At 44.5% G+C, this 26,789-nt stretch overlaps 1 protein-coding gene across 1 annotated transcript in view; it reads left to right on the top strand.

The window, feature by feature from the left end:
- Myrfl (myelin regulatory factor like) overlaps positions 1–26,789 on the top strand; it is a 112,593-nt gene that overhangs the window by 70,276 nt on the left and 15,528 nt on the right. Inside the window, exons 16-22 of the mRNA XM_036169411.1 lie at positions 682–791; positions 14,458–14,624; positions 15,527–15,590; positions 18,237–18,322; positions 21,636–21,710; positions 22,160–22,212; positions 22,306–22,488. Coding sequence (XP_036025304.1) covers positions 682–791; positions 14,458–14,624; positions 15,527–15,590; positions 18,237–18,322; positions 21,636–21,710; positions 22,160–22,212; positions 22,306–22,488 — 738 coding nt within the window. The remainder of the gene's footprint in view (positions 1–681; positions 792–14,457; positions 14,625–15,526; positions 15,591–18,236; positions 18,323–21,635; positions 21,711–22,159; positions 22,213–22,305; positions 22,489–26,789) is intronic.

Genomic DNA, 26,789 nt, shown 5'->3' with positions numbered 1-26,789 from the left:
AGCTTGTGTGCTGTGGCGTGTGGCGTTTGACAATCCCGTGCCGGTCCAACACAGCCTCTGTGAAGCCCACAGTCACCGGAACAGGGAAGGTTAGAGAATGTGTGGGTCACCTTTACTTAACACCTCCGTGCTGCACCCCAAGTCCTGGTAGAGTAGTTCAAATACATTGCTTGCGAGGTGAGGGTGTGAGGGCAGAGAGCAGCACAAGCTGGGTGAAGGGGAGTCCTGGGCAGTCTAGGGACAGAGTAAAAAGATGATGACAGATGGGTGAAGCTAGTTAAGAGACAGACCATCAGCACAGTAATGCTCGTTCCTCAGCCTGGGAATCCTACAAATAAGCAGGAGCACCGAGGAATCAAAGTCTCCCATAGGAACATAAAGGAATCAAACTAATAACTTGCTTCCTTCTCTGTATAGGGATTTAAAGTGTTTATTCACCCTTCCCAATATTAGACAAGCGTCTTAAAAGAATAGAAAAGTGGGGAGGGAAAGGAAGGGAAGTCGTGGGGAGACTTTTACTTTTATTTCTGTAGTGGTTCTTGCTTCAGTTGTAGATCAAAGCAAAGCTGAGGTGAGCTCTTTCCAGAGTCCCCTATGGCTGTTGGTAGTCCATTCCGATGTAGGAACTCCTGCAAGCATCACCCCGCCCCCACTAACCCTGCTGGAGTGTTCTGTGTATAGGAATGGTTGCCCAAGAGGTGCAAGAGATCCTGCCCAGAGCCGTAAGAGAGGCTGGTGACGTCACGTGTGGAAATGGGGAGACGCTGGAGAACTTCCTCATGGTGGATAAGGTAATTAATTGTTCAAAAGGTGTCAGCAGCTAGCTGTGGCTCCCACTCACCACTGAACCCCACGGCAGCACAATGGGCAGACGCAGGTCACCTGGAAATGTGGCTTGGAAAGAATCGTTCACTGAGCTGTAGAGTGGGTACCGATTATCACACACTGGTCCCTCAAGGTACCACAAAGTCCCAAGGAGGTTTTCATCCTGGGAGGTGTCAAATGGATGCAGTAATGAATGACTCAGTTGGTGGACTTCATTTAGTGATTCCACATTGTATTTAAAAAAATTGGAATGCCACTTTATACCTCATATCTAAATATATCTATACTTTCCTAATCTATAATAACAGTAGCAATGATGATGTTGGTGATGATGTTGATGGTGATGATGATGATGATGGAGATGATGATTGATGGTGATGATGATAATGATGATGGTGATGATGATAATGATGATGATAATGATGGTGATGATGATGATGATGATGATAATGATGGTGATGATGATGATGATGATGATAATGATGATGATGATGATGACGGTGATGATGATGATGATAATGATGATGGTGATGATGATGATGATGATAATGATGGTGATGATGATGATGATGATGATAATGATGGTGATGATGATGATGATGATGATGATAATGATGATGGTGATGATGATGATGATGATGGTGATGATGACGGTGATGATGATGATGATAATGATGATGATGATGATGATGATGATAATGATGATGGTGATGATGACGGTGATGATGATGATGATAATGATGATGATGATGATGATGATAATGATAATGATGGTGATGATGATGATGATAATGATGGTGATGATTATGATGATGATAATTATGATGATGATGATGATGATAGGCCCCATAAGGGAAAAAGGCTATGCAATGGTTAGAATCCTTTTCAGCTAGGATTATTGAAAGAAAACTGGCCCAGGCAGAATCCACTTTGTATGGCTGTTTTCAAAATAAGGTCCAGAAAGCATGGGAAACCTTAACAAAAAGCTCGGTCATATCTCATCTTTAAAAACAGAACTACAGGTGGAGCAATGGCTCAGTGGTTAATGGTACTTGCTGATCTTCCAAAGGACCCAGGTTCAATCCCCAGCATCCACATGGCAATCCACAACCATAAAAACTGTAACACCAGTCCTGCGCTCACATGGTGCAAAGGCATACATGAAGGCAAAATATTCATACACACAAAATAATAAAATAATTAAAAATAAAATAAATGGAAGCAAGACTACAGCTTATAACAAAAGTACTTACGTTCTGTGATACCAGGAAAATAGTAATTTTTCAATGTGTGTCTTCTTGGAATAATTAATGATTGGACATATTGTTGCAATTTTTGAATAGTTTTTTTTTTTTTCTCGATGAAACTGTAAGCTCCACAATGGGATCATAAAGTGGATAATTTTTACAAGGATATTCGTGAGTCTCTTCTGTTTCACTGAGGGCCTGTCTAGATCCGTTGATATTCAAATTGTTCTCTGTTGAAGGATGCCCCTGTGCCTCTAGATTAGCCCCTCACTGGGTAACAGGTCTAAGTTAGCCAGTTCCTGTCTTGTCAATGCAGCCTGTGTGATTTGAGTAGTTCTGTGATATCACATCTGCCAATCTTGTGACATCCTGCTCTTTTGCAAGGCTCACAAATGACTCTGTTGCCAGCTTATGTGTATCGGGTGAATGTATTAGGTATGGAGAGGAAAGCCTGATTGCCATAGGGATTTTCTTAGCAATGGGCATGGATGTTTGCGTGGAGACTAATTCCTAATTCATTAGTTCATGGGGGAGTGCTTCTCAAACTTTGAAGTGCACACACCCCACTGGGGGCGGGGTCTCACTTAAATGCACGTTCTAGTCTGGCAGGAATGGGATAGCACCCACAGGACTAAGCATCTTCCAGGTGATGATACCCATCTTGCCAGCCCTGCTGGTCATAGCTAGGTTCGGCACAGCAAACCAAACTGTGCCTTTTAGTGCTCAACTCCTCTACCATCTTCCACTAGCAAAGCACTGTTCAAACACATGACAGAAGCAGTTCCTGCCTCTGCTGACAGGACCACATCTTCCTCATCTTCCTCATCGTCCTCAGAAGCCGTGCTTTAGATGCCCTTGCCCAGACTGTTGGAGAAGCACAGAATGAGAAATCAATGGACTTCCTTTCCATTTCTTTTTGTTGTAGTGAATATATACATATAGACAACATGATGTCTAGTATCTTAGCCACCTTTGAAGGTCTAGCTCGGTGATCTCAAGCATATCCATTATGTGGATGAGCCACCATCACCACCCATCTCCAGAACTCTTTATTCAGCAGCCCTGAAATTCTGTATTCATTAGTAATAGCTCTGCCTATCTTCTTTCTCCTAGTGACTGGCAGCCCACATTTTACTTTGTCTGCATCTGACTACTCCAAGTACTTCAGATGGATGGCATTGTGCAGGGCTGCCTTTTATGCGAGCCTATTTCACTTGGTCAACTGAGGCCTGTCCATGTTGTAGTATAGACATTTTTTTTTTTTCCTTTTTAAGGCCAAGCAATGTTCCGTTGCATGTATTAATCACATTTTGCGTACTGATTCAATCACAGAGGGACACCGGTTGCCTTTCCATCTTAACCACTGAAAATGATGGATGTGCAAATATCTTTTTGAGTCCTGGTTTTCGATTTTTGGGGGGATGTACACCCAAAGTGGAATTTTTTGGGTCATATAGTGTCTTAGGGTTTCTATTGCTGTGATGAAACACCATTACCATAAAGCAAGTTGGGGAGGAAAGGGTTTACTTGGCTGACACTTCCATATCTGTGTTCATTATTGGAGGAAGTCAGGACAGGAATTCAAGTGGGCAGGAACCTGGAGGCAGGAGCTGATGCAGAGGCCATGGAGGGGTGCTGCTTACTGGCTTGCTCCTCATGGCTTGCTCAGCCTGCTTTCTTATAGAACCCAGGACGACCAGCCCAGGGATGGTCCCACCCACAATGGGCGGGGCCCTCCCCCTCCCCCATCAATCACTGATTAAGAAAATGCCCTACAGGCCTGCCTGCCTACAGCCAGATCTTATGAAGGCATTTCCTCAGTTGAGGTCCCCTCCTCTCGAATGTCTCTAGTTTGCATCAAGTTGATATGAATCCAGGCAGCACATATGGCAGTTCTATTTCAGATTTTGAAGAACAATCCTACTGTTTCAGAAATGCTGTATTCTCATTGCAGTGACAAGTGTTCTAGTTTCTTCACCGACACTTGTCATTTTCTGAGCAGCAGCCATCTCATTATGTGGCTGAGATTTGTATATTCCGTGTGACTAGTGACGAGTGTCTCCTAATGCCAGAGTTGGCCATTGTTGGGACATCTTCTGAGAAATGTCTATGTCAATTTGGTTTTTGCCTTTTTTGTTTCGTTGGAATTTTCTGTACTCTGGGTGTCCATCACTTTTTCAGATATACTTTCTTCTCTTCTATGTTCTACATGCTGTCTTCTCCTTTTTCCTTCACTTTTTCAGATATACTTTCTTCTCTTCTATATGCTGTTTTCTCCTTTTCCTTCCTCCCTCTTCCTTCCTCCCTCTTCCTTCCTCCCTCCCTCCCTCCACCTTCTCTCCCTTTTCTCTTTCTTTCTTTCTTTCTTTCTTTCTTTCTTTCTTTCTTTCTTTCTTTCTCTTTCCTTCCTTCCTTCCTTCCTTCTTTCTTTCTTTCTTTCTTTCTTTCTTTCTTTCTTTCTGTTTTATGAGACATTTTTTTTTTTTAATTAACCCAGGCTGCCCTTAAACTCACGGCAGCCCTCCTGCCTCAGCCTCCTGAGTTCTATGACTACAGGTGTGTACCACTACACAGCTATAAATTATCCTTTGATTCTCTTGATAATGTCTTTTTATGTGCAGAAGTTCTTAAGTTTGATGTCCAGTTTATACATTTTTCTCTTTTGTTTCCTGAGCCTTTGCTATCATATCTGAGACATCATTGCCAAATCCAGTGTGTAGACTCTGTCCTTTGAAGGCTTTTATATGTTTCGGTCTCACATTTAGGTTTTTGATGTACTTGAGTTGATGTTGTACATGGTGTGAAGCAAGGTCCAGCTCCAGCATGTGGATATCTAATTTTCCAATCATCTATTAAAAACAGTCATCTTGTTGCTAAATGGCCCCAACATCCTTGTCAAAATTCACCTGGCTGTTCATACAAGTCTGTCCCTGGGATGCCACCAAGGTAGTCTTAGAGGTGTATAAAAAAGCAGGCTGAGCAAGCCAGTAAAGCAGCATCCCTCCATGACAGTTGTTCCCTGGTTTCTTTAGGGTGATGGTAAGCATGAAATAAACCCTTTCTTTTCCAAGTTGCTTACAGTCATGGTGTTTTATTATAGTACCAGAAACCTTAACTAAGATACCTCCCCCTCTGTGTCCTGCTCCCCTTAATCAGCCATGTAGATACCCCCTGTTTGTGAATCGCCCCCCCTTTTTTTTTACTAGACTTTCCCCGTCTCATCCTCAAAGCCGCCCAGTATGTTTCTGCCCCAGAGCCAAGTGTTTTCTGCCCTAAAGACTCTCCCCACAGTCAGGCTCATTGGACTTCACTGCCCAAGCCTTCCCTGCTGGTTAATCTGAAATGGTCAGATCCATTCTGTTTGTGAGGTTCAGGGTCATTCCTGGGTATATGGTAACTTTGCACAGACCCCATCTACCCCTCGGCTGGGCCTCTCTACTGTGAATATTTGTACACTCTGGCTCCTAGCAGCTTGAGGGGATTTGTGTCTAACTGAAATTACCTGTAAATTTACTTGTTCTTCGCCATCTCCCTAAAGAGTTGTGTGAGAGCCAAAACCTATGTTTTTCAAAATTATTTCTCTAGTACTTTATTGTGCCTTCTATGCCAGGGCTTAAAGCACTGTAAGAATTCAACAAATATTGGAAGCATGAATTAATGAGTTGTGTGATGTCTGGGTTGATCCTGCCTCTACACAGCCGTAGGCCTCTGAAGACACACTCTTGATTGTTTATTCCATTGTTCTGACATTGTAGGAGAACACACTCCTTAAACCCCATGCTGGCAAGTCCAGGGTCCATTATGCTGTAGGCATCCTAGGAAGGATTTATGTTTATTACTGGTTTCTGAATCCCAGTGAAGAGAAGAGAAGTGGTTTCTTGGCCTAAGAAAATCTGAAGAAGTAAATTTCTGGGACAGATGAGTTCAGATTTGGCCTTGAGATGTCGATGGAACCCTCAAGACGAACATGGCCAGAAGGCTATGTGGGTTGTGGAACTCCAGAGAGCAGCTGGGGACAGAGAGGAGGCGGCAGCAAAGCTCACAGGATGCCAGGAAGGGAGAGATTATGGACGAAAGTCACAGATGAAAAGCTGGGGGCCAAGTCTGGCCTGAAGATAGTTCTTCTCTCGTAGTTTAAAAAAACTTGCAAATCTGTTGCCTATATTTAAACAATCAGAAATCTTCTCATGCTTTTTTAGACTCTTGTCTTCTGTAAAACATCAGAAGTCCTGGAAACATGGGGCTGGGGTGAATGTCCCCAGCAGGGGCTCCATGTGCCTTCACACTGGGGCTTGTATGGCCCTACAGGTTCTCAAATTTATGTGGAATGAGAACTAGAAAACCAATACAAATAGTTGGAAGTGGCATTCGGTTGAGCAGTGGTTCTCAACCTGTGGATCGCACCCCCCAAATACCATCTGAAAACATAGCTATTTACATGATGATTGATGGCTATAGCATTGTGAAGTAGCAATGGCAATAATTTTATGGCTGGCGGTCAACAGCATGAGGAGCTGTATTAAAGGGTCTCAGCTTTAGGAGGGTTGAGAACTCTTGCTGTAGAGAAAGAAAGGCACCCACAGAGACTGAGAGGATGGGGCAAACGAGGAAAAGACATGGCAAGGACAGTACCCAAACCTCACATTAAGAGGACCAGAAAGGAAGCAGGAGGAGACAGATGAGCTGGGAGGTCCCAGCTGGGACATATGCTTGGAGTGGTACTGGATGTGGGCAGCCTTCATGGCATGAAATACTGCCTGGCTGGGTATGGTGACCATGACTACAATCTCAACACTTGGAAGGCTGAAGCCGGAGGATCATGGGTTTCAGGCCAGCCTAGACTAAATGAAACCCTGTCTCAGCAAGCCAACGAACTACCCACCAGATTGCTGCCTGGTTCTCATCCCCAGCACTAGTATTGCGACATCTGAGTTTCTAAACTATGCTATTTTTATCAAATGAAATTGTCTTTGCTTTTCTCTCTGATTAGTAACGGCCCTGTGGATCTCTTTCCTGTAGTCCATACTTACTTACATTCCTTCTTCTGTGAATTTGGTTCAGCATTCATTCTATTCATTTATATTTATTTGTCCTGCGCGCGCGTGTGTGCGTGTGTGTGTGTGTGTGTGTGTGTGTGTGTGTGTGTGTGTATGTAAGAGAGAGAGAGAGAGAGAGAGAGAGAGAGAGAGAGAGAGAGAGAGAGAGAGAGAGAGAAGTTTGCCTTTGTCATTTTATTCTTTTCTGGTACTCTCAAAACAAAACTAATATCCCAAATCGATCAAAATAGCTGCAGGCAGTAATAATAGTGATAATAACAATGTAAAACTGTGTAACTTATTTCTGCCTTATTCTTATTGCTGGACAGTTTCTCCACTAAACAGTGTGCTTTCTGAAGGCAGGACATTTGTCTGCAGTGTTTGGTTTATTTCCTCCTGCTGTTCAGGAGAATGTCTAGCACATTGAAGTGTTTGATGATGAGGATGGATTCCACTCCACAGAAAGTCCGTGGGCTTTGAAGCAGTTAGTAAGTGGGTATGCACGTATCCCATGGCACACGCCTGGATATCAGAGGACAGCTTAGAAGAGTTGGGTTCCATTCTTCCAACATGTGGGGCCCGGAGGATGAACTCAGGTTATCAGATTGAGCAACCAGGACTTTATGGACTGAGCTATCCCGCTGACCCGGGTGAGGTACTATTGTTGCTGATTTTCTAGCAGAGATAGCTAACCAGACAAGAGCTCCACTCCCTGAACCTCCCCTGTGCCCCTTCTTGTTGGTTACCTAATTACATTAGATTGTGAAATAGAGCTCTCCGCTATGGGATGGGACATAGTGACCACCTACATGGGGAATAAAAGACAGAGGCCATGTTGGCCATGCGTGCTAGCTCAGTCTGGGTTCTGACCCATGCACTCCTTTTGCAAATGAAATTGCCTTGCTGAGTTTTACTCCACTTTGCTCATGTGTCCCTTTGTGCAACACCAAGATTATCCTTTCCCAACATTAGCAGTCATTTCTATGACATTATTTTTCCTATCACAACTGTGAAGTTGTGTTTCAGCTTAGGTACTGGACCCCATTCAGAGCTGGGCGGAGTTAAGTAATGAATTAGATTCACTAATTTGTTTGTAACCAAAGGTGATTATCAATAAGAAAGCCCTCAGGGTAGGGTGTACTCTGCTCAACACTAATAATTTCAAACCTCAGCATGAACACTCTTCATGTCTATGAGGAAAGAGTTCCTCAAGCATCCAGATGTACATTCCTCATCAAATACTCTCGGGGTGACCCTATCAGCAGGGTAAAGGACATTTTAAAAACAATCACACAACTATTTCTCATCCTTACAAGCCTCATTGTGATGATGTAGGACAAAAGTTAGAATTTGAAGTCTTATAGGAAGAGTTGATCGATATAACATATCCTGGAAATTCCTGTAAAGTCACGACAAGCCATGATTATAATCAGACAGGGGTAATAAATCCCCTCTCCATTTTTATTGCTTTCTAAATAGGAAAGCACGTGAATTATCTCCTTGCCTATTGGACCTACTGCAGGATATATGGTGCTGAAAAATCTGACCAGAAGAAATTAGAGCTGGCCTTTTATCATTATTGACAAGTAACTAGACATGTGCAGCAATTGCTTATGTCTCCCTAAGGCAGTGTTAAAAATCCCCTTGGGGAAGGCATTGCAGAAAGAGTTGATGCTAGTTAGAGAGGACGTCATCCTTCTCCACCGTCTGCTTTGGTTAGGGCTAAATCGCGGTATATTGAGAAGACGTTTCTCAAAAAGGAATAAGCAGAGAAAGGAAGGAGTGTGAGCAGGGCATGGTGGAGGAAGGGAGTGGACTCCGGAGCGGTGGGATAGCCAATAGTCTGTGTGTGTGTGTTTGTGTGTGTGTGTGTGAGGGAAAGAGGTCAGAGAGGATGGCTGGCAATGTGGTTTGGACTACTGAGTGGATATCTACCGACCATGTGGTCTACTGTACATATTACAGCTGTCGTTGTTCAATATGCTCTGTAAGCTAAGCTCAGTGGGCAACCATTTTGATTTAGAACCATGGAATGGCTCTCTTATCTTCACTGTTTCTGTTTTTGTTTCACTAAACACATAGAAAAGCCTGGACCAGCATTGGAAACATTAGGAAGGATTTTTTTCCCCCAGAAGATCTTCCATTTATTTTTAAAGAAAAAAATTTTAAATGAAATTTTTTTGTTTGTTTTTGTTCTGTTTTTCAAGACAGGGTTTCTCTGTGTAGCTTTGTGCCTTTCCTGGAACTTGCTCTGTAGCCCAGGCTGGCCTGGAACTCACAGAGATCTGCCTGCCTCTGCCTCCTGAGTGCTGGGATTAAAGGTGTGTGCTACCACCGCCCAGATGTTTGGGTTTTTTTTGTTGTTGTTGTTTTGTTTTTTTTAATGAAGTATATGTATGTGTATGTGAGTGCAGATACATAAGAAGACCGGAAGTCACAGGCATCAAACTCCCCTTTGAGTGGCCATGTGGGTACTGGGACTAAACTCAATTCCTCTACAAGAGCAGTATGTGCCCCTAGCCACTGAGCTATCTCTCTAGTCTCAAAGAAAAAGTTTTAATGTACACAAAAGTAGAATAGTAGTTGTCTTAGTTAGGCTTTTCATTGCTATGAAGAGACACCACGACCACAGCAACTCTTATAAAGGAAAACATTTAATTAGGGCTGGCTTATAGGTTCAGAGGTTTAGTCCATCATCATCATGGTGGGACTTGGTGCCATGCAGGCAGACATGGTGCTGGAGAAGGAGCCAAGAGTTCTACATCTGGATCAGCAGGCAGCAGGAAGAGAGAGTGACACTGGGCCTGGCTTGAGCATCTGAAACCTCAGAGCCCGCCCCCAGTGACACACTTCCTCCAACGAGGCCACACCTCCCATGAGCCTATGGCGGCCATTTTCATTCAAACCACCACAGTCATGAAAACCCTATCTCACTTGGAGTCCATTGATTATTAATTATTTTTCTCATCACTGTGACAGAAGCTGACAGAAGCCACTTGAGGGAAGAAAGGTCTATTATGAGACAGGTTCAGCCACTGATGGTGGGGATGTTGGTGACAGCGACCCCATGAGGCGGCACTTCCTCAGGTCTTTGTGAATCAGGAAATGAAGTCTCAGGCTGCAGGTAGCCTAGGCTAGACCCCTCAAAGGCCCATCCCACTGCCCGTCTCTGTCTCCCTAGAGCTGGAGTTACAAGTGCACATCACTATGGCAGCCTGGCTCTTCCTCCCCTTGGGTTCTGGGTGTCTAACTTAAATCTTCCTGTTCACACAGCAAAGGTTTTATGTTTGGAGCTATCGCCCCAGCCTGACAACATTTTTCTGAAAGGGAAAGACCAACTCTTAAAAACCGAACTAATATACCATTATCACACACAAAAATTTACCAACTATGGTAAAATGTACCATAGTTGGTGCTAAAATTTCACAAGTGTATTTTTTTTTTTTTTAATTTTTAAAAAGAAGTATAGATAGCCATCTGGTTTGGGCAACCATTGAAGATAATTTTCTATTAGATATACTATTTCATTGGGGGTGATGCTCTATGATTCTTTAGTTAACCTTCGGCATTCTGCTAAGATGAAGACCCTTCTCCTTACCAGCTATGTAGATGAGATACAGTTGAGGAAGCAAAAGCTTCATTCCTTCTTTCCTTTCTTTATGAGTTTTTGAAAAAAAAAACAAACAAACAAACAGTTAAACCTCTAATACCTACTAAAGGCAACCAATAAAGCGTTTCTAAATTGGGTACCACTTACTACTGTGGGTGCTTTCAAAACACATTTGAGCCTTTGATCTAGTTCAGCAATTTGCCTTTGATGTCCTCTGGTTTCTCCAGGCAGTTGGTTCTTGGTTACTCTGGCATACCCACAGTCGTGGGTGGCCATCCTCTACTGCCTCAGATAGCTGACTGAGCTCTCCCTTCACACCCAGCCTGCCCCAAACCTGAGGCGGCCTCTCCTCCCAAGATTCCTGGTTCCTTTCAGTGAGCAGTGTCTAGAGACCACAATGAAGGTCTTAGTGGGTCAGAAATACCTTGTTATTATACTTTGTCATGGGTAAGGCTAGGAAATGGCTTTCCTCTAAGGATATAGAATACATCAGGAATCCATGGTGATGCCTATAAACTTAGAGTTGCTAGGCTTTTACACAAATTTTTGGCTTTGTATTTATATCTTGTATCTTAAATGTTTAAAAACCCCAGGTCTCTAACATAATCATGTACCTGTTATATCAGTTATAATCATATATGGTATATGTGTACATTTAATCCCTTACTGTTATTACTAACAGTGTGATTATTAAATGTTTAAGATTTCATTGCTAATTATTTTTATTTTGGTATATAGAATGTATCTTTCTAAGAAGGACTAGTCAATTACTGTTTTGAAGACACAGTTAAAAATAAATTCTTTCTGTAAAGCTAAACCAGAATCTCAATATTACTTTATGTTTATTCCTTTGCTTTTTCTTCACAAAAGACTTTTTTGGTCTAATGATGGTTCACCATTTTTATTTTTTAATAATTTATTTATTTTTATCTTACGTGCATTGGTGTTTTGTCTGCATGTATGTCTATGTGAGGGTGTCAGATCTTGGAGTTACAGACAGCTGTAAGCTGCCATGTGGGTGCAGGGGATTGAATTGAACCCAGGTCCTCTGGAAGTGCAGTCAGTACTCTTAACTGCTGAGCCATCTCTCCAGTCTCCTGGTTCACCATTAAAAACAACAACAACAACAACAACAACAACAACAACAACAACAAACCCACAATGTTCTTTCTCTGTATTTTATTGTATTTACATTTCTATTTTTTTTTAAAAAATAACCTTACAAAGCAGTAGGATTCCAAATGGGGTTTTTGTACGTATTGCCTTTGGTTGATTTTCCCAGTATCTCTCTGGCCTTTTCTTGTGGTGCCTTTCACCCCAGCCTCTCCCCTTTAACACTGATCTGCTGTCATTCCTACCCACTCCCTCTGAACATCCTTCTCCCAGTCTCAGGAACCCCTTCCTGGTTTCTTGGACTTTCCTCAGATATTCTCCCACATGATATATGTATTTAGCAATTAGAGGTAGATTTGCCTGGGAATGAGAATGTAAAGTAAAACACCTACCTTATTCTAAAGGCAATTCTACATATTACAATATATATATGTTGTAATACCATGTAATATGTATACCATATATATGGAGGGTTGTTCTGAGAACCTGGTTTTATCCACTTACCTACCTTGCTTCTTCTCTCCCATTGTGTATACAATTTTTAATTATAATTTTTGATATTTTTTTCAATATGGGAAAATAGGCATGGTTTATGTCTCCCTCACTTTTAGACAAAATGGATACTTTGTGTATACTGGCCTGCATTTTTGACTCTAATATGTTCATAATCTCATCATCAAGCCCGCTAATGATGGGTATTTGAGATGCTGTCAATCTCTATTCCTCCTTCATCTTGTGTTTTACCCGTCAGTCTGGGGAACAGATTTTTAGAAATGGGCATTACTGGCTCAGACAATATATGCATTTTAGCTAGGCTATGGCTAAGTTCTACCCCACTGCTTGGCTATCACTAGGTTTTTTAGATAGATTTTAAAAGGTTATCTGATATTGCTTTAGTGGGGAAAAGGGTTTTAGAACACACACACACACACACACACACACACACACACACACACACACACACCCTTAAAGCAAGCACAGGCCTCGGAGATGAAGTGGTGGGTCCTTAGCCTTCCAAAGCTTTCTGCTTTGCCAAACTGCTAACTTGGCACCTCTCAATTTGCCTGCTGTCATTTAGATTGAACAAAGAATCAACACCATGCTTGCCCACCACAGACTCTCCATTTAAATAGAGAGACAGCATGCAACAGTCAGTGTGGACAAATGGCCAAGTGACATGGTTGGGGTGGCTTCAGGTAGACCTCCTTGGCTGGCTGGGAATCTAAGAAGATCATTCAATGTTTCTCAAGACACATGTGTCTTTAAAAATTGCACAAACTGAATCTTAACCCTGGAATGTTCAGCTTTCATCCCCCACTGGATTAGCATATATCTGCTGTCCCTACCATACGGGCATGTTATTTGTTATCCCCCACTGCATTAGCATGTATTAGTTGTCCCCACTGTATGGCCATGTATTTATTGTCCCCAATGAATTAGCATATATTCATTGTTCAAAATAACAGCTTTCATTAATTCATTCCCAGGCCTGCATATACCATACTGTAGTGCCATTTCCAGGGATGGTCTCTCAGGGTTTGAAACCCCAAACAGACCACCCCAAGTCTGACCTCCCAGCCATAGATAACCTTGAGTCATTGGCCTTGGGGGTCTTTACCTACTATACTGTACAGGATTGGGCTGCTCTCTCAGTAAGACCCAGGCTTTGAACTTTGAACTTTTGAGAAGAGAGAAGAAAAAGAGGAAAGGTCATGGGGTCAGGTGAGCTTCAGTGAGAGTTCACCACCACTTTTTATTATGGCCAAGGTGGACATGTGTTCATAGTCCAACCAAACCCTGTGGGTGGGGAAGGGGCTGGCCTGGGCATTCCCACTTTGGCAAGGTCCCCCATTTCTTTGTCTTTTCAGGTGTGGTAGTGACTTTCATTGAACAAAAGGGGTTAAGTGCGTTTAAAAAATTCTGTTTGAGAGTTGGATTAGAAGTTGAATTACACAAGATCACTCAGGAGATGGTAGAGCAGATGGGGGGTGGGAGGTGGGAGTCCAGGCCTTCAGAGTAATGCTGTTTTTGTTTCATTTTGAAATTTATTTTGGAGATATGGTCTCTATATGTAGCTGAGGCTAGCCTGGAACTTACTGTATAGCCCAGACTAGCTGGAACTCATGGTCCTCCTGTCTCAACCTCTGGATGCTGCACTTACAGATGCATGCTCTGACACCTGGCTAAGCTTCTTCACCTGAATGTCTTGGCCACATTTTACCAGGGAGAGCCATGGTCACTTTGTAAGGGGATTTAGCAATGGACACAAACCAGCCCTTGGAAGCCTCTTCTGGTTTTCTTCTTATGGGTTTTACACATAGCACAGTGGTAATAGAAAATACCTTTGGACTTCAGACTTGACTGTCCTTCAGCCCCGTTTCCTGTCTTGGGTTACAAGGACATATTTTCATTTTATTGCAAATTGATCAGAAGCAGTTTTACCACCCAGCTGGCAGTTTGGCGAGCCTGTTCCAGGTTTTGAACCATTTCTGATTTCTCCCGAGCTCACTTGGAGTTGCAAGTATATAACCCTTTACGGTGGCGTCTTCCATCTTTGGGTAGTGCGTGGACAGATCCCTGGCCTCGGTCTTTCCCATTCTGCAGCTTGCACTGTGGTCCTTTCTAGGACCAGATCTTCATGGAGAACGTAGGCGCCGTGAAGCAGCTTTGCAAGCTGACCAACAACCTGGAAGAACGGATCGAGGAGTTAGAAATATGGAACAAAAGGCTGACCAGGTTAAAACGCCTCAGCAGCAGCTGGAAGTCCTCTGTCAGTGAAGCCAGTTCAAGCAGGTATGTTCTGTGTCTCCACACAACTCCAGGGGTGGGGTTGGGGGCAGGCGAGGAAAAGAGTGGGCTCCTCCTATAGGAGACCACTCTGCCTGGCCTTGCCAATGGGTCATCAGTTCTACTTTCTGACACTGAAGTCCCTGGTCCTCCCTTAGAAGAGTTTAGGATGCAGGCCGGGTGATGGTAGCACACACCTTTGATCCCGGTACTGGGAGGCAGAGGCAGGCAGATCTCTGTGAGTTCGAGGCCAGCCTGGTCTATAGAGCGAGAGCCAGGACAGGCGCTAAGCTACACAGAGAAGCCCTGTCTCGAAAAACAAAACCAAAACAAACAAACAAAAAAGACAGGTGAAAGAAAGGTATAGCAGGAAAAGGTCTTTTGAGTTTAGGATGTGCTTGCTTTCTGATATTTTTCTTACACTTTTTGTCCATGCTCTTAAAATGAAATATGTTTGAGGGCCTCAACCATTAGAGGAAATGCTAAATATTAGCAAAAGGATGTTTTCCCCTTCAAGGAGGAGGGCTGGCCATTTCTAAATTTAGAAAAATCATCTTTGATCCTGGGGGGGGGGCAGGTAGTCATTTTATTGTTGTTTTTATTACTTAAGGAATTAAATGCACATTTCCTGGGCTCTAGTTCTTTAAAAAAAAAAAGAGAGAGAATGAAAAATAATGTTAATGCATTCATTAATGCTCACTAAAGATTTTTTTCCCCACAAAAGAACTCCAATTGCTTTGACATTTTTTTTTTATTTCAAATGATCACCATATTACAAAAGAAAAGTCCCCCTGCTGTGTTTGTGACAGCCTGGGCCTTTGTCATAAACCTAGAAAGGCATTTAAAGTAATCAATTCTCTCTCTCTCTCTCTCTCTCTCTCTCTCTCTCTCTCTCTCTCTCTTTAAAGCAAATTTAGCAGAGCTGTTAGTACCTCTTCACCAAGAAGAGCCATTTCCAAAAAGCCCAACAAGGTAAATAGACTGAAATTTAAAATGAACAAAGGTGGGATTTTTCTACACAAAACAAAGTTGTAGTTGAGCCTCCTGGTGTAGATCTGTATCCCAGCTGCTTGGGGTTGGGGTGGGGGAAGGCTGAAGTAGGAAGATGGGAAATGCGAAGCCTGCATTTTATAGCCTGGGGTGTAAAATGAGTTCAAGGCTAGCCTGGGCAACTTTGTAAGAGCCTGTGGGAGTAGTTCACCAGTACAGCACTTGTCTTTCATATGAGTGGCTCTGTTTTCAATCCATAGTAACACACACACACACACACGCACGCACGCACGCACGCACGCACGCACGCACGTGCACATACATACGCACACACTAGATTTTAGAGAAATTGATTAACACATCCTTCTTGGTCTGTCTCCCTAGTTTGCACCCTTCCACAGGTGTTAATGGCTATTGTCTATTTTGTAAACAACAAAAGCCTAAAGACAAGTGTAGTCAGAGGTTTTCCTGTGTCCCACAGCCGCCCAGTCCCAAGGAAACACACACAGGCTTATATTAATTGCAAACCGTTTAGTCTATGGCTCAGGCTTACTGCTAGCTAGCTCTTCTATCTTAAATTAACCCATTTCTATTAGTCTATGTATCACTGCGCGTCTCATGGCTTTACCTGTGTTCCATTACATCTTGTTGCCCTGGCAGCTTCTTTATTAACCAATGGTAGCAACACATATTTATAGCATACAGAAAGACCATTCCCGTGCTGTCTTGGCAGTGGTCTCTGTCTCTGTGAAGTTGACTTCCCTTGCCTGTCACTACCAGCTCTCTAGGTGACCTTTGCCCCTAGAGGCCTCCTTGGGTCATTGAGTCATTGACATATATACACGTGGGTGGAAGGTGGTGCTCCGGGGCTGTGTAGGGAGTGTTGATGATCAAAATTCTACAGGTACTGGACTTCTAGGCAAAAAGCATGGCTGGGACCACACAGGTCTTGGTGCTGGCCAAGACATTTTCTGGAGGAAGTTGAGGCCACCTCCATCTAGTGCCAATGCAGTCAATGGGATGGCCCTTACTTTTCTCTGTTTCTCTACCTCCAAAAGGTAGGTAGCTGCTATTTACAGCGGTAGGTGAGATGGAAAGGCCTGACAGTTCCAGTTAGAATTCAGGATAAGTAGAAGAGAAGGGGGAAGGGGTATAATAGCTGCATACATCTCATGCCACGTAAAACCGGTTGAGATGGAATTTGCCTGGGTGTTTAGATTTTTGACAGTCTCCATAATCATCCTTAGGTATATCCAGATTGGAGAATTGTTACATTGTTAATTGGGCCCCCCTATAACTCCAAGAAACACTTGGGTATTATTTTATTTTTCTATGTTAGTGGTAAGGAAGATGAGGATGAATGGTATGTACAGGACTTGACTCACTCATTTCCCAATGTGTGGTCAAAGGATTGTGAGCAAAATCAAGGAGATTTAAACTAGCCCAGCAGCTTGGTGTGGGGAGCCCTTGTTCCTTGTTCTCTGAAGAATACTATTAATTACAACCAAGTCAAGGAATTCCACCGAACCCTTGCTCGGCATGGCAGTCCTCGGACATCCTCAGAACATTCCCAGTGGGAGTTAGGAAGGGTACCTACCAGGTACGGACTTTGTGACGTTCAGACTTGCTTCCAGGGGTGTTCATGAAAGACTTGTACTAATAGCACCTTGGCTTCTGTGCCTGTTAAAAAGTATATGATTAAACACCCCCTCTTTACATTGAAGAACATGTTCCTTAACTAGATAACAAATCGAAGGAATAACTAGAGGGCAATTTAAAGCCATTTCTTAGTTATTCCCACTCCTGTATACCCTTCGGTCAAAATCCCGATTCCACTCTGTATTCTGAGAAGGAAGGACACAACACCCCCACTGGAGTCGTGGGAACCTCCTAAGTAGGCAGCACTCATTAGAGTGGGCAGGAACCCCTTCAGCTCCATCCCCTACCGGTTTCACAGCTCCCATGGTGTGTTTGTAGCCCTTCCCCATTCCCTGTGCTAGTTTTTACGACACTGTGTCTGCCCTGACGTGTGCTTCATTACCTTCCTAGAGACAATATTTACTGATTTTCGTATCGTCTGTGGTTGTACATAGCAGCAATCAATAAATATACATTGAAGGAATGGAAGAATAAACAAAATACAGGCCCAGAGCTCTCCTTATTTGTAGGTGGGAAAATGGGACACTCACATGCCATAAGGTGTGCTTGGTAGGATTTCGTGCCACAGAATCTTTCCTATGGCTTCCCCTACATTCTCCTGTGGGAATTCCTTCCTTCCTGTCTGGAGGAACTTTGGATCTCTCCAAGTCCGTTAGGAGACGGGCGCCTGGGTTCTGATGTCCTTGTCTTCTAGGCTGCCTTCTTTCATAAAGGACAAGACTGTATGCACAACTGTCCTGCACACACTAGGCAAAGGCCAGGCTGCTGTAGCCAGCAGCACCTAGCAATGGGAGGCTTTGAATGAGATGGTTGTGTTCAGAGAGGCAAGAGCAGAGGGGGCAGGTGTAAACTGAGGCACGTCGGGGGAAGTCACCATCGTTGGGAGGCAGAAAAGATCCCGGCTGGGTTGGGTCTTCAGGCCTCACAGCTGCTGTTCTGATCTGTCCATGTTCCTCAACTTTCCCACAGGTCTCCTTTTCCGGAAGGAAACAGTCCTGCCCCAACTGGGTTTTCCAGACACTGGTTATAGCTCTAATTGCTGTAATGACGTTTTGGTAAGAAAAACATCCATGTTATGCTTTCAAGCTTTTCTTTTTTCTAGTCTTTCTTTTCTCACACATGAACTGGGGACTGACTTTCTTTGCTTAAAGATAAAGAGCTTTCATTTTTTTTAATCGGGCATTGATCTTTGATAACTTAAAGATGATGGAATTCATATCTTGAAGAAAACACAACTGGATTTCTGTACTTAGATGTGAGATGAATGATGATCTTATTCTTTTCCATCAACTGTGATTTAGCAGCAGACCATGGTGTGTGAGTGTGAGTGTGTGAGTGTGTGAGTGTGTGAGTGTGTGTGTGTGTGTGTGTGTGTGTGTTACATTTGTCTTATCTTTGCAAATAACTCTCTCAGAGTCTTTGTTTTCCTTTCTTTCTACTTGGGAGAAAGGGGCAAGTGGGAAATCCTGCACAGCCCGTGCTGCCTGGCACGGATATCTGCCAGGGTGCTTTGTACTCTGCTGTGAAGGCTTTTCTGCCCAAGAGCCCCAAGAACTGCTAAGAGAGTAAGCGGGCAGATGCGGCAGGAGGCTCTGGGGGCTTTGACCTCTGTCTCTGCCTGGAGGTGGTTGTGGAGGTGAGAGTGGAGGAGATGGTGACTAGGGTAGGAATGAGAGGAAGTGGACGAGTGGAGGGGGGGAAGAGAGTGGAGGATGGGTGGGAGGTGAGGAGGGTGGGAAAGAGTGGAGGAGGGGAAGTTGGAGGACGTGGAGAGAGTGGAGGAGGGGGTGGGAAGAGAGTGGAGGAGGGGGTGGGAAGAGAGTGGAGGAGGGGGTGGGGGAGAGGGGGTGGGGAAGTGAGAGGGGCAGAGTGATCCTAGGTGTAATGCTGCCCTTTCTCAAGTCTCTGGTCTCTAGGATCCTATGGTCACAAGGTCAGCTCCCTACACTTAAATTGTCTTGCTTTGTGTTCTCTGGGTTTGTAAACAGTACATCCTTTTCTTTCCTCTCCCCCCTCTCTCCCTCCCTCCCTCCCTCCTTTCCTCCCTTTCTTCCTTCCTTTTTTTTTTCTTTCCTTTTGGGTTTGTTGTTGTTGTTGTTGGGTTTCTCTGTTTAGCCCCAGCTGTCCTGGAACTTGCTCTGTGGACCAGGCTGGCCTCAGACTCACAGAGATCCGCCTACCAAGATTAAATGTGTGTCGCCACCACCCTTGTTCAACAGTATTTTCTTGTTGGTGGCCTGGCATAGCAAAAGCAAAGCTGAACTTTGTGCGTATGGGAAAGGAATGATGTCTGGGCCTTGCGTGGAGGAAGACGGTTGTTCTGGAGGCAAAGCAAGTGGAGTGCCAAAGGTGCTCCCTAGCTGTGCCAGGGGTGGTCCCTAGCTGTGCCAGAGGTGCTCCCTAGCTGTGCCAGAGGTGCTCCCTAGCTGTGCCAGAGGTGCTCCCTAACTGTGCCAGAGGTGCTCCCTAGCTGTGCCAGGGGTGCTCCCTAACTGTGCCAGAGGAGCTCCCTAGTTGTGCCAGAGGTGCTCCCAAACTGGGCCAGGGGTGCTCCCTAGCTGTGTCAGAGGTGCTCCCTAACTGTGCCAGAGGTGCTCCCTAGCTGTGCCAGGGGTGCTCCCTAGCTGTGCCAGAGGTGCTCCCTAACTGTGCCAGAGGTGGTCCCTAGCTGTGCCAGAGGTGGTCCCTAGCTGTGCCAGGGGTGCTCCCTAGCTGTGCCAGAGGTGCTCCCTAGCTGCAGGACACTGTGTAGCTCTCTGTCCTCTTCCCTCAGTGTTTCACTTTTTAGATGATTGAGTGAGTGAGTGAGTGAGTGAGTGATTTGGCCCTGGGGATTACACCCTGGGCTTTAAGCATGCTACATCCATGCTCTCATTGATTAGAACCTTAGTTCAGCCCAGATGATGCCCATGGTAGGAATATGCCCAGGTGTTTGATGCCCTGGCCTGAAATTCCTATCTGGAACCTTTGCATTTCCCCTCAGTTCCCCAAGTGCTCATCTTCTGCTAGGTTTCCCAGCCCAGGGGGCGGATGGTAAGCATCTACTTTTAGCAGACACACATCACATGCTCCGGAGATACAATCCCAGCCCTGTGAAGAGGTGATACGAAGTCTAGTTCTGAGTAAAGGCACTGCATTCAGAGCCCGTTTGTGAGACCCTCTGAGCCCAGTGTTGGCCATTAGGACCACAAATGCGAGGTGATAGGCTCCATATCTCGGTCGTGGTCTCTGCTGTGCCTGAGAAGAGTCTAAACCTGGGTTTGCCTCTGCAGAGAGCATGCCTATTTCATCTAACGCACTAAAAGTCATCTGGCCTGTGCGTTGAGACAGTCATCAAACACAAATTGGGGGAAAGATTTTAGAATTAATAGTTGAGGGGACAGGAAGTGAGAGACATGGGCAAGCACAAAGCAAGGGAAGCCGGACCCCGGTAAACGGTTGCCAGGGTAACGAGACAGTGTCTGTCTGACACATCCTTAGACTTGGTACCACTTTTCCAGAAAGGACTGAGCCTGACGGGCATCTCCCAGCTGTCTCTGAGAACACGTTAGGGTTTCCCTTCTGGTGAGTGGAGTTCATTTGTGGAACCTCTCTGTGTTTTTAGGCAGCGATGGTAAATCTACCACCTTCAGGGGAGAACACAGTCCCGAGGAGTTGGGTTTGGAGAGCAAGGTGTGAAGTAAGGCTGCCAGGATGGCAAGCCGAGTGACCTTATTTCCTACAGACTTTTATGTGACTCATGAGCAAGTCTAAAAACTCCCTGCAAAGAGGAAAGCACACAACATTTAGATGGACAAACATGGCTGGGATCCGTGTCTCCAACGCCAGAGCCTTTCAGGGACACTTTCATTTCGCTGTGTAAATTGTGTGAATGAGAGGAAAGGCATGTTCATTATTTCGAACTCACGTGGCTGCTTTGTTACATTTTTTTTTTTCCCCTCTACATAATTTAATACATTGGACTCTGAAAGATGTTGTAGCTGACCAAAGGGTTTGGGGTCCTCTGCCTCCTTTCACCTCCCTGCTCAACTGTATGGATGAACACCACCCGCAGGAAGTGAGAATTTTGTCCTTATCTTTCCCGCCTCCAGCTGTTGACAGGCCTCCCCTGGTGACAGCTTGCCAGGGTCAGGGGTGTGCTCTGTGGAGCGCTCTGAGTCCTCTGAGCCTCTGAACTACCAGGAGCCCAGGTTCTTTTCACTTCCCCAGGCAGAAAAACCTCACTGTGCTGTTTCCATGGTGTTTCCCCCTCGTCTCAATTCTCCCATCTGTGTGGCCTGCGAGTACATCTTTGGCCAGCTGGAAGCTTGCCTGAGCTATATATGGAAACAAATCTGCCACCTAATGCTTTCTCCCCACTTTTAACAGTGCCCTGACAATTGTCGCCCTTTACATACTCAGCTTAAAGGATCAAGACCGTCGCTCCCCAAATCACCCTCTAAGGTACGAGTTCCGATCTTGTGTTCCTTTGAGAGAAGGACTTAAACATTATTCTTATTTATGGGTATGTGTATGTGGGTGCCTGAAGAGGCCAGAGTTGGGCATTGGATCCCCTGGAGGTGGAGCTATTTGCTGACTGAATTCACTGACAGGACGGCTGGGAACTGAACTCCAATCTTCTGGGAGAGCAGCAAATGCTGACCCCTGAGCCGTCACTCCAGTTCTTACAGAAGGCTTTTTTTTTTTTTTTTTTTTTTTGGTTTTTTGAGACAGGGTTTCTCTGTGTAGTTTTGGTGTCTGTCCTAGAACTCACTCTGTAGCCCAGGCTGACCTTGAACTCACAGAGATCCACCTGGCTCTGCCTCCCGAGTGCTGGGATTAAAGGCATGCGCCACCGCCCGACCAGAAGGACTCTTGAAGGCCTGTTTCATTCACTATTTTTATTCTTGCAGCAATATCACAAGTTCTCCAGAGCCGGCTCTGCCATTCACAGCCTCCCCCTCAGGTACTGTCTTCCCGTTCCTCACCATGAGCCCAACCCATTTCCTCTCCACGGGCCATGACTTTGCATGACCCTCCTTTGCTCAATGCCTTGCAGCTCCTTACACAACCTTGGCGACCACACAGACCTCCCCTCAAGTGCCCGAGATCACTTTCTGTGAGATCCTGACCTGTCAGGAAACTTACTGCTGCCCCGTGTGGGGACCAAGAACGTTATTTTCAAGCCCTGCACAGAGACAATTGGTGGCAGAGAGGGAAATCCATCAGAGAGAGCGGGCAGGTAAATGCTGTTCGGAACGAAACAAATAAGCCTTTGAATTTGAGGTTTTCCCTGGTTGATATTTACCTGGATAGTTTGTGACTGGATCTAGACAGTGGTTTTACTCTTCCGTTTGATGTTGCACAATCTATAAAAACATGGGCACATGAGCCAATAACCATCTGAATATTGAGCATCTTCCCCAGGGAAGAGATGCTGTCCATCGGTGACATCCCCTAGCCCCCACCCCTGAGACAGGGTTTCTCTGTGTAACAGTCCTGGCTGTCCTGGAACTCACAGAGATCCTCCTGCCTCTGTCTCCTGAGTGCTAGGATTAAAGGTGTGCGCCACCACTGCCCGGCATTTAATTATTTGTAATTTTTACCCAGCAGAAATATTTCATTTGTCTGTCACCAACAAAGATGGCGAGGCAACCAGGTGCACATGGGTTAGTTTTTTCTCCTTTTTTTTTTTTTTGTTCTTGGCTCATTTAGAACATACATGGTATAGTGTCTGGGTTTTCTGTTTAACTAATCTGGGAAAAAATATAAGAAATGTAGAAAAAGGAAGAGAGGAAAAGAGTGAGCGAACTTTGGAAACGCTGACTTGAACGTAGCCTTTGAGTTGGTGAGACCCACGTGCTTGGCTTTCCACTTTCAGAAGGCTACCTTTCCTTTCTGTACACGTGCGCACAGCTATTGGTTTTGTTGGCTTGTTTGGTCCTGTGTATGTGGCACACACATAAATGCAGGTAAATGTGTATAGGCCCATGTGGACATGTGGTGGAGGCGATCTCATTTTCTGATACGGACTATCTCACTGAACTGAGTGCTCAGTGATTGGCTGGGTTGGTTAGCAGGCAAGTTCTGTGACTCTGCCTTTGTCTACTGCAGCACACACTTTTCCCCATTCTACCCCAACCTAGTACTAAGCTTGCTGCTGTACTTGGTTTTTTACGTGGGTGCTGGAGATCTGAACCCAGGTCCTCAGGCTTGCATAGCAGACACTTTAGCAAGCTCACTAGGGCCCTTTTATATGTTAAAAAAAATTTTTTTTTAGAAACTTAGTCAAGGGCTCCAACTGAATTTATCTCTGTAAGAGCAAATGCATTTCTTCCAAATGGATTCTAGTCTATGGTTTTAGAAATCTCATTCTGTATACACACATTAACAAGTATCCAGGATAGCATTGATAATAATGGAAGGTAGTATCAGCAGTGTAGACTAGTGTGGCTTATCTACGACGCTGGCACAGCAGCAACTCTCAAATGATGGAGATGTCAGGTGCTGATAAATTATTTCTGACTCTATGAAATGTGTATTAAAACAGGGCTCTGGCTCACCATGTTCCGGACCCAGCTGGTGGTGGTTCCATGTCCCAGTGTTTCAATAATAACTGTAGTCATGGCACGAAAACAAATCACATCGTCCGCTGCCTCCTAAAGCTCCCATCTCACGGTAGCACATGTCACTTCTGCTTACACACTGCTGGCCAGGGCAAGTCGTATTGGTCATATCTGGTTCGAAATGGATGGAGGGGGTATAAATTCATCATGGGTCTCGATGAAGTAAATGAATAAAAATAGTATTTGTGAGCAGCCTGCCATACCGAATATGGTCAGTTGGCAGAGCCTTAGGGTGAAAATGTAATCTCCTTCCCCTTTGATATTATTTCATATCCTACTCTTGGATTAATATGCTTACAGATCACATCCCCGTTTATCATGAGGCAATGAGGTATGACGCCACACAAGACACTGTAATATTAGCTCATATGAATAAGTCATTGGCTCCTCACACGCACATCATATAGGCACTGTTAATGTTCTCTTTTTTTTCCTAATGAGGAAGCTGAGACACAAAGTGTTTTCTTGTGTCTCTAAGAGACTTACGCTTTTTTTTTTTTTTCTCATAAGAACAATGTTGAACTGAAGTTGGGAACAGAGGTCTCAAGCCAGAGTGGACATGAAGCAGCTTCAGTTTGAAGAAAGGGGTCTGTGTCAGCCATCTTGTTTCCAATACAGTGTTCTCTTTTTACGGTTGCATGTGCATGTCTGTGTAGGCGTATTTGTGTGTCTGAGTGTGGGCACATGTACACCACGGCCTGCATGGCGGAAGACAACCTGGAACGTCAGTTCTTGCTTCCACCTTGGGATAGGGTCTCTTGCTGGTTGCTGCTGAGCGTGGTAGGTGAAGTGGCCTGTGAGCCGAGGGTTCTCTTGTGTCCATCTCCCTTCTGGCTGTTAGGAGTGCTAGAATGACAGCCATACGCTGTGACGTCCAGCCTCATATGGGTGCTGGGGACTTGAATTCAGCTCCTCACACTTGTCCAGCGAGCGTTTTATATCCACTGAGCCACGTTGAGAGATCCCTACATATTTTTAAATAGAAAAAAAGTCAGTATTGAGGCTGGAGAGATGGAACAGCAATTACTAGTGTTACTGCTTTCAAAGAAGACCCAACTTTGATTTCCAGCACCCACATCTGGTGGCTCACAACTGTCTGTAACTCCAGTTTCAGGAGATCCAAAGTTCTCTGGCCTCTGCAGCTACCAGCATGCATATGGTGCACATAAACTCATGCACACACAAACATGTGCACTTAAGTAATTTCTTTTTAAAAAAGAAAGAAGAAACTAATACCGTCCCCCAAATCCCTAAAACCTTCGTCTCTTGCAAAAGAATGAGGGAGATTATGGTTGGCCAAGCATTTTCTGACCTTGGCTGTCCTCACTGAAGATATGTAATGTTGGTCTTTGACAGTCGTCCCCAGAAGGGACCATTCCACCTACTCAAGATCTGTCAATGACAATGAATTCTAAAGAGGGAGAGGTCAGAGCTGCTCTGCTCTTCATTGTCAGGGCTTTGTCTGATCCATAACAACCAGTTCTCCATACAGGAGAATATTAGAAGCCGGGAAGTGGTGGCGCACACCTTTAATCTCAGCACTCGGGAGGCAGAGGCAGGTGGATCTCTGTGAGTTTGAGGCCAGCCTGGTCCACAGAGCGAGATCCAGGACAGGATCCAAAGCTACACAGAGAAACCTTACCTTGAAAAAAATACATACATACATACATACATACATACATACATACATACATGCATACATGCATACATACACATATTGGAAAGCTCAGCTCTGAGCAAACTGGAAAGTGAGTGTCTGCTCATCCTGCATTTCCACATCTGTGGGAACTCCTAGAGAAAGATCTGCTGCTAGGTGCCTGGGCATGTCATAGACTGTCAGAGAACAGCTGGACTAGTGACCCTTTTTACCCTGAGAATCCACAGTTAACATACTTTCATAATGGCCGTATGGAGAAAAGCATAAGGGTTAAATATAACTGTAAGTCCAGTTGAACTTCTAAATGAATTGTGTGTGGTAGAAATCCATGGGAAGATGCTTCCTCCCAAGACCATGGACAGCACCATAGACCAGTTTTCTGCAATCACCCAGGGCTTCAAAGCTTTACTTCAGAAGAGCCTCTGATTTATGGTGATATCTCTATTTTATAACAAAATCACTGGTGAAGTTAGAATTGGAATCTAGGCCCCTGTTTCCATGACCATGGTTCCTCCCAATCTGACATCCTGCTATTGTTTATTTAGACGTAGGGTGTGCACATACGTGCGCCCACCTCTAAAAGATGCAGACAGTAACCACTCTGAGCATCCAGAAAGCCTCTCCCATGCCTCCCTCCTCATTGAGTCTGCCTATAGCCATCAGGATGTTTCCTGATGTAGTATCTTTCCCAGGGTGGAGGAGGTGGCTTGTCTCTTGTAGATACAGTTTTCCCCTCGCTGTCTAGGGCAGTGGATCTCAACCTGTGGATCGCGACACCTTTCAGGGGGGTCAAATGACCTTTCCATAGGAGTCACCCAAGACCATTCGTAATATCAGATATTTATGTTATGATTCAACAGTAGCAAAGTTACAGTTATGAAGTAGCAACAAGAATAATTTTTACAGTTGGGGGTCAACACAATATGAGGAACTGTATTAAAGGGTTGCAGCATTAGGAAGGTTGAGAACTACTTGTCTAGGGTGATGTATAGCCTCAGGGCTCCTAACACAAAAGAGGAGAACGCTGGATGACTGTTCTTTGCAACCAGATGTTTCTGAGACATGAGGAACAATTAAAAATTAAGGAATAAAAATAAAAAAGAAATTCAAGAAATTAAAAAAATCATAGGAGAGCTCTCAGTGGGATGCAGAGTAGTATCTGGCAATTTATTCAAGCCCAGAAGACATTTATGAGACTCTTCCCTGAGCAGTCAGACTACAATAAAGTAAGTGAAAGAAAATCTGCATTGTTATGACATG

The sequence above is a fragment of the Onychomys torridus genome, chromosome 20 (assembly GCF_903995425.1).
Source record: "Onychomys torridus chromosome 20, mOncTor1.1, whole genome shotgun sequence".
NCBI lineage: Eukaryota > Metazoa > Chordata > Mammalia > Rodentia > Cricetidae > Onychomys > Onychomys torridus.
This window is presented reverse-complemented; position numbering and strand designations above follow the sequence as displayed.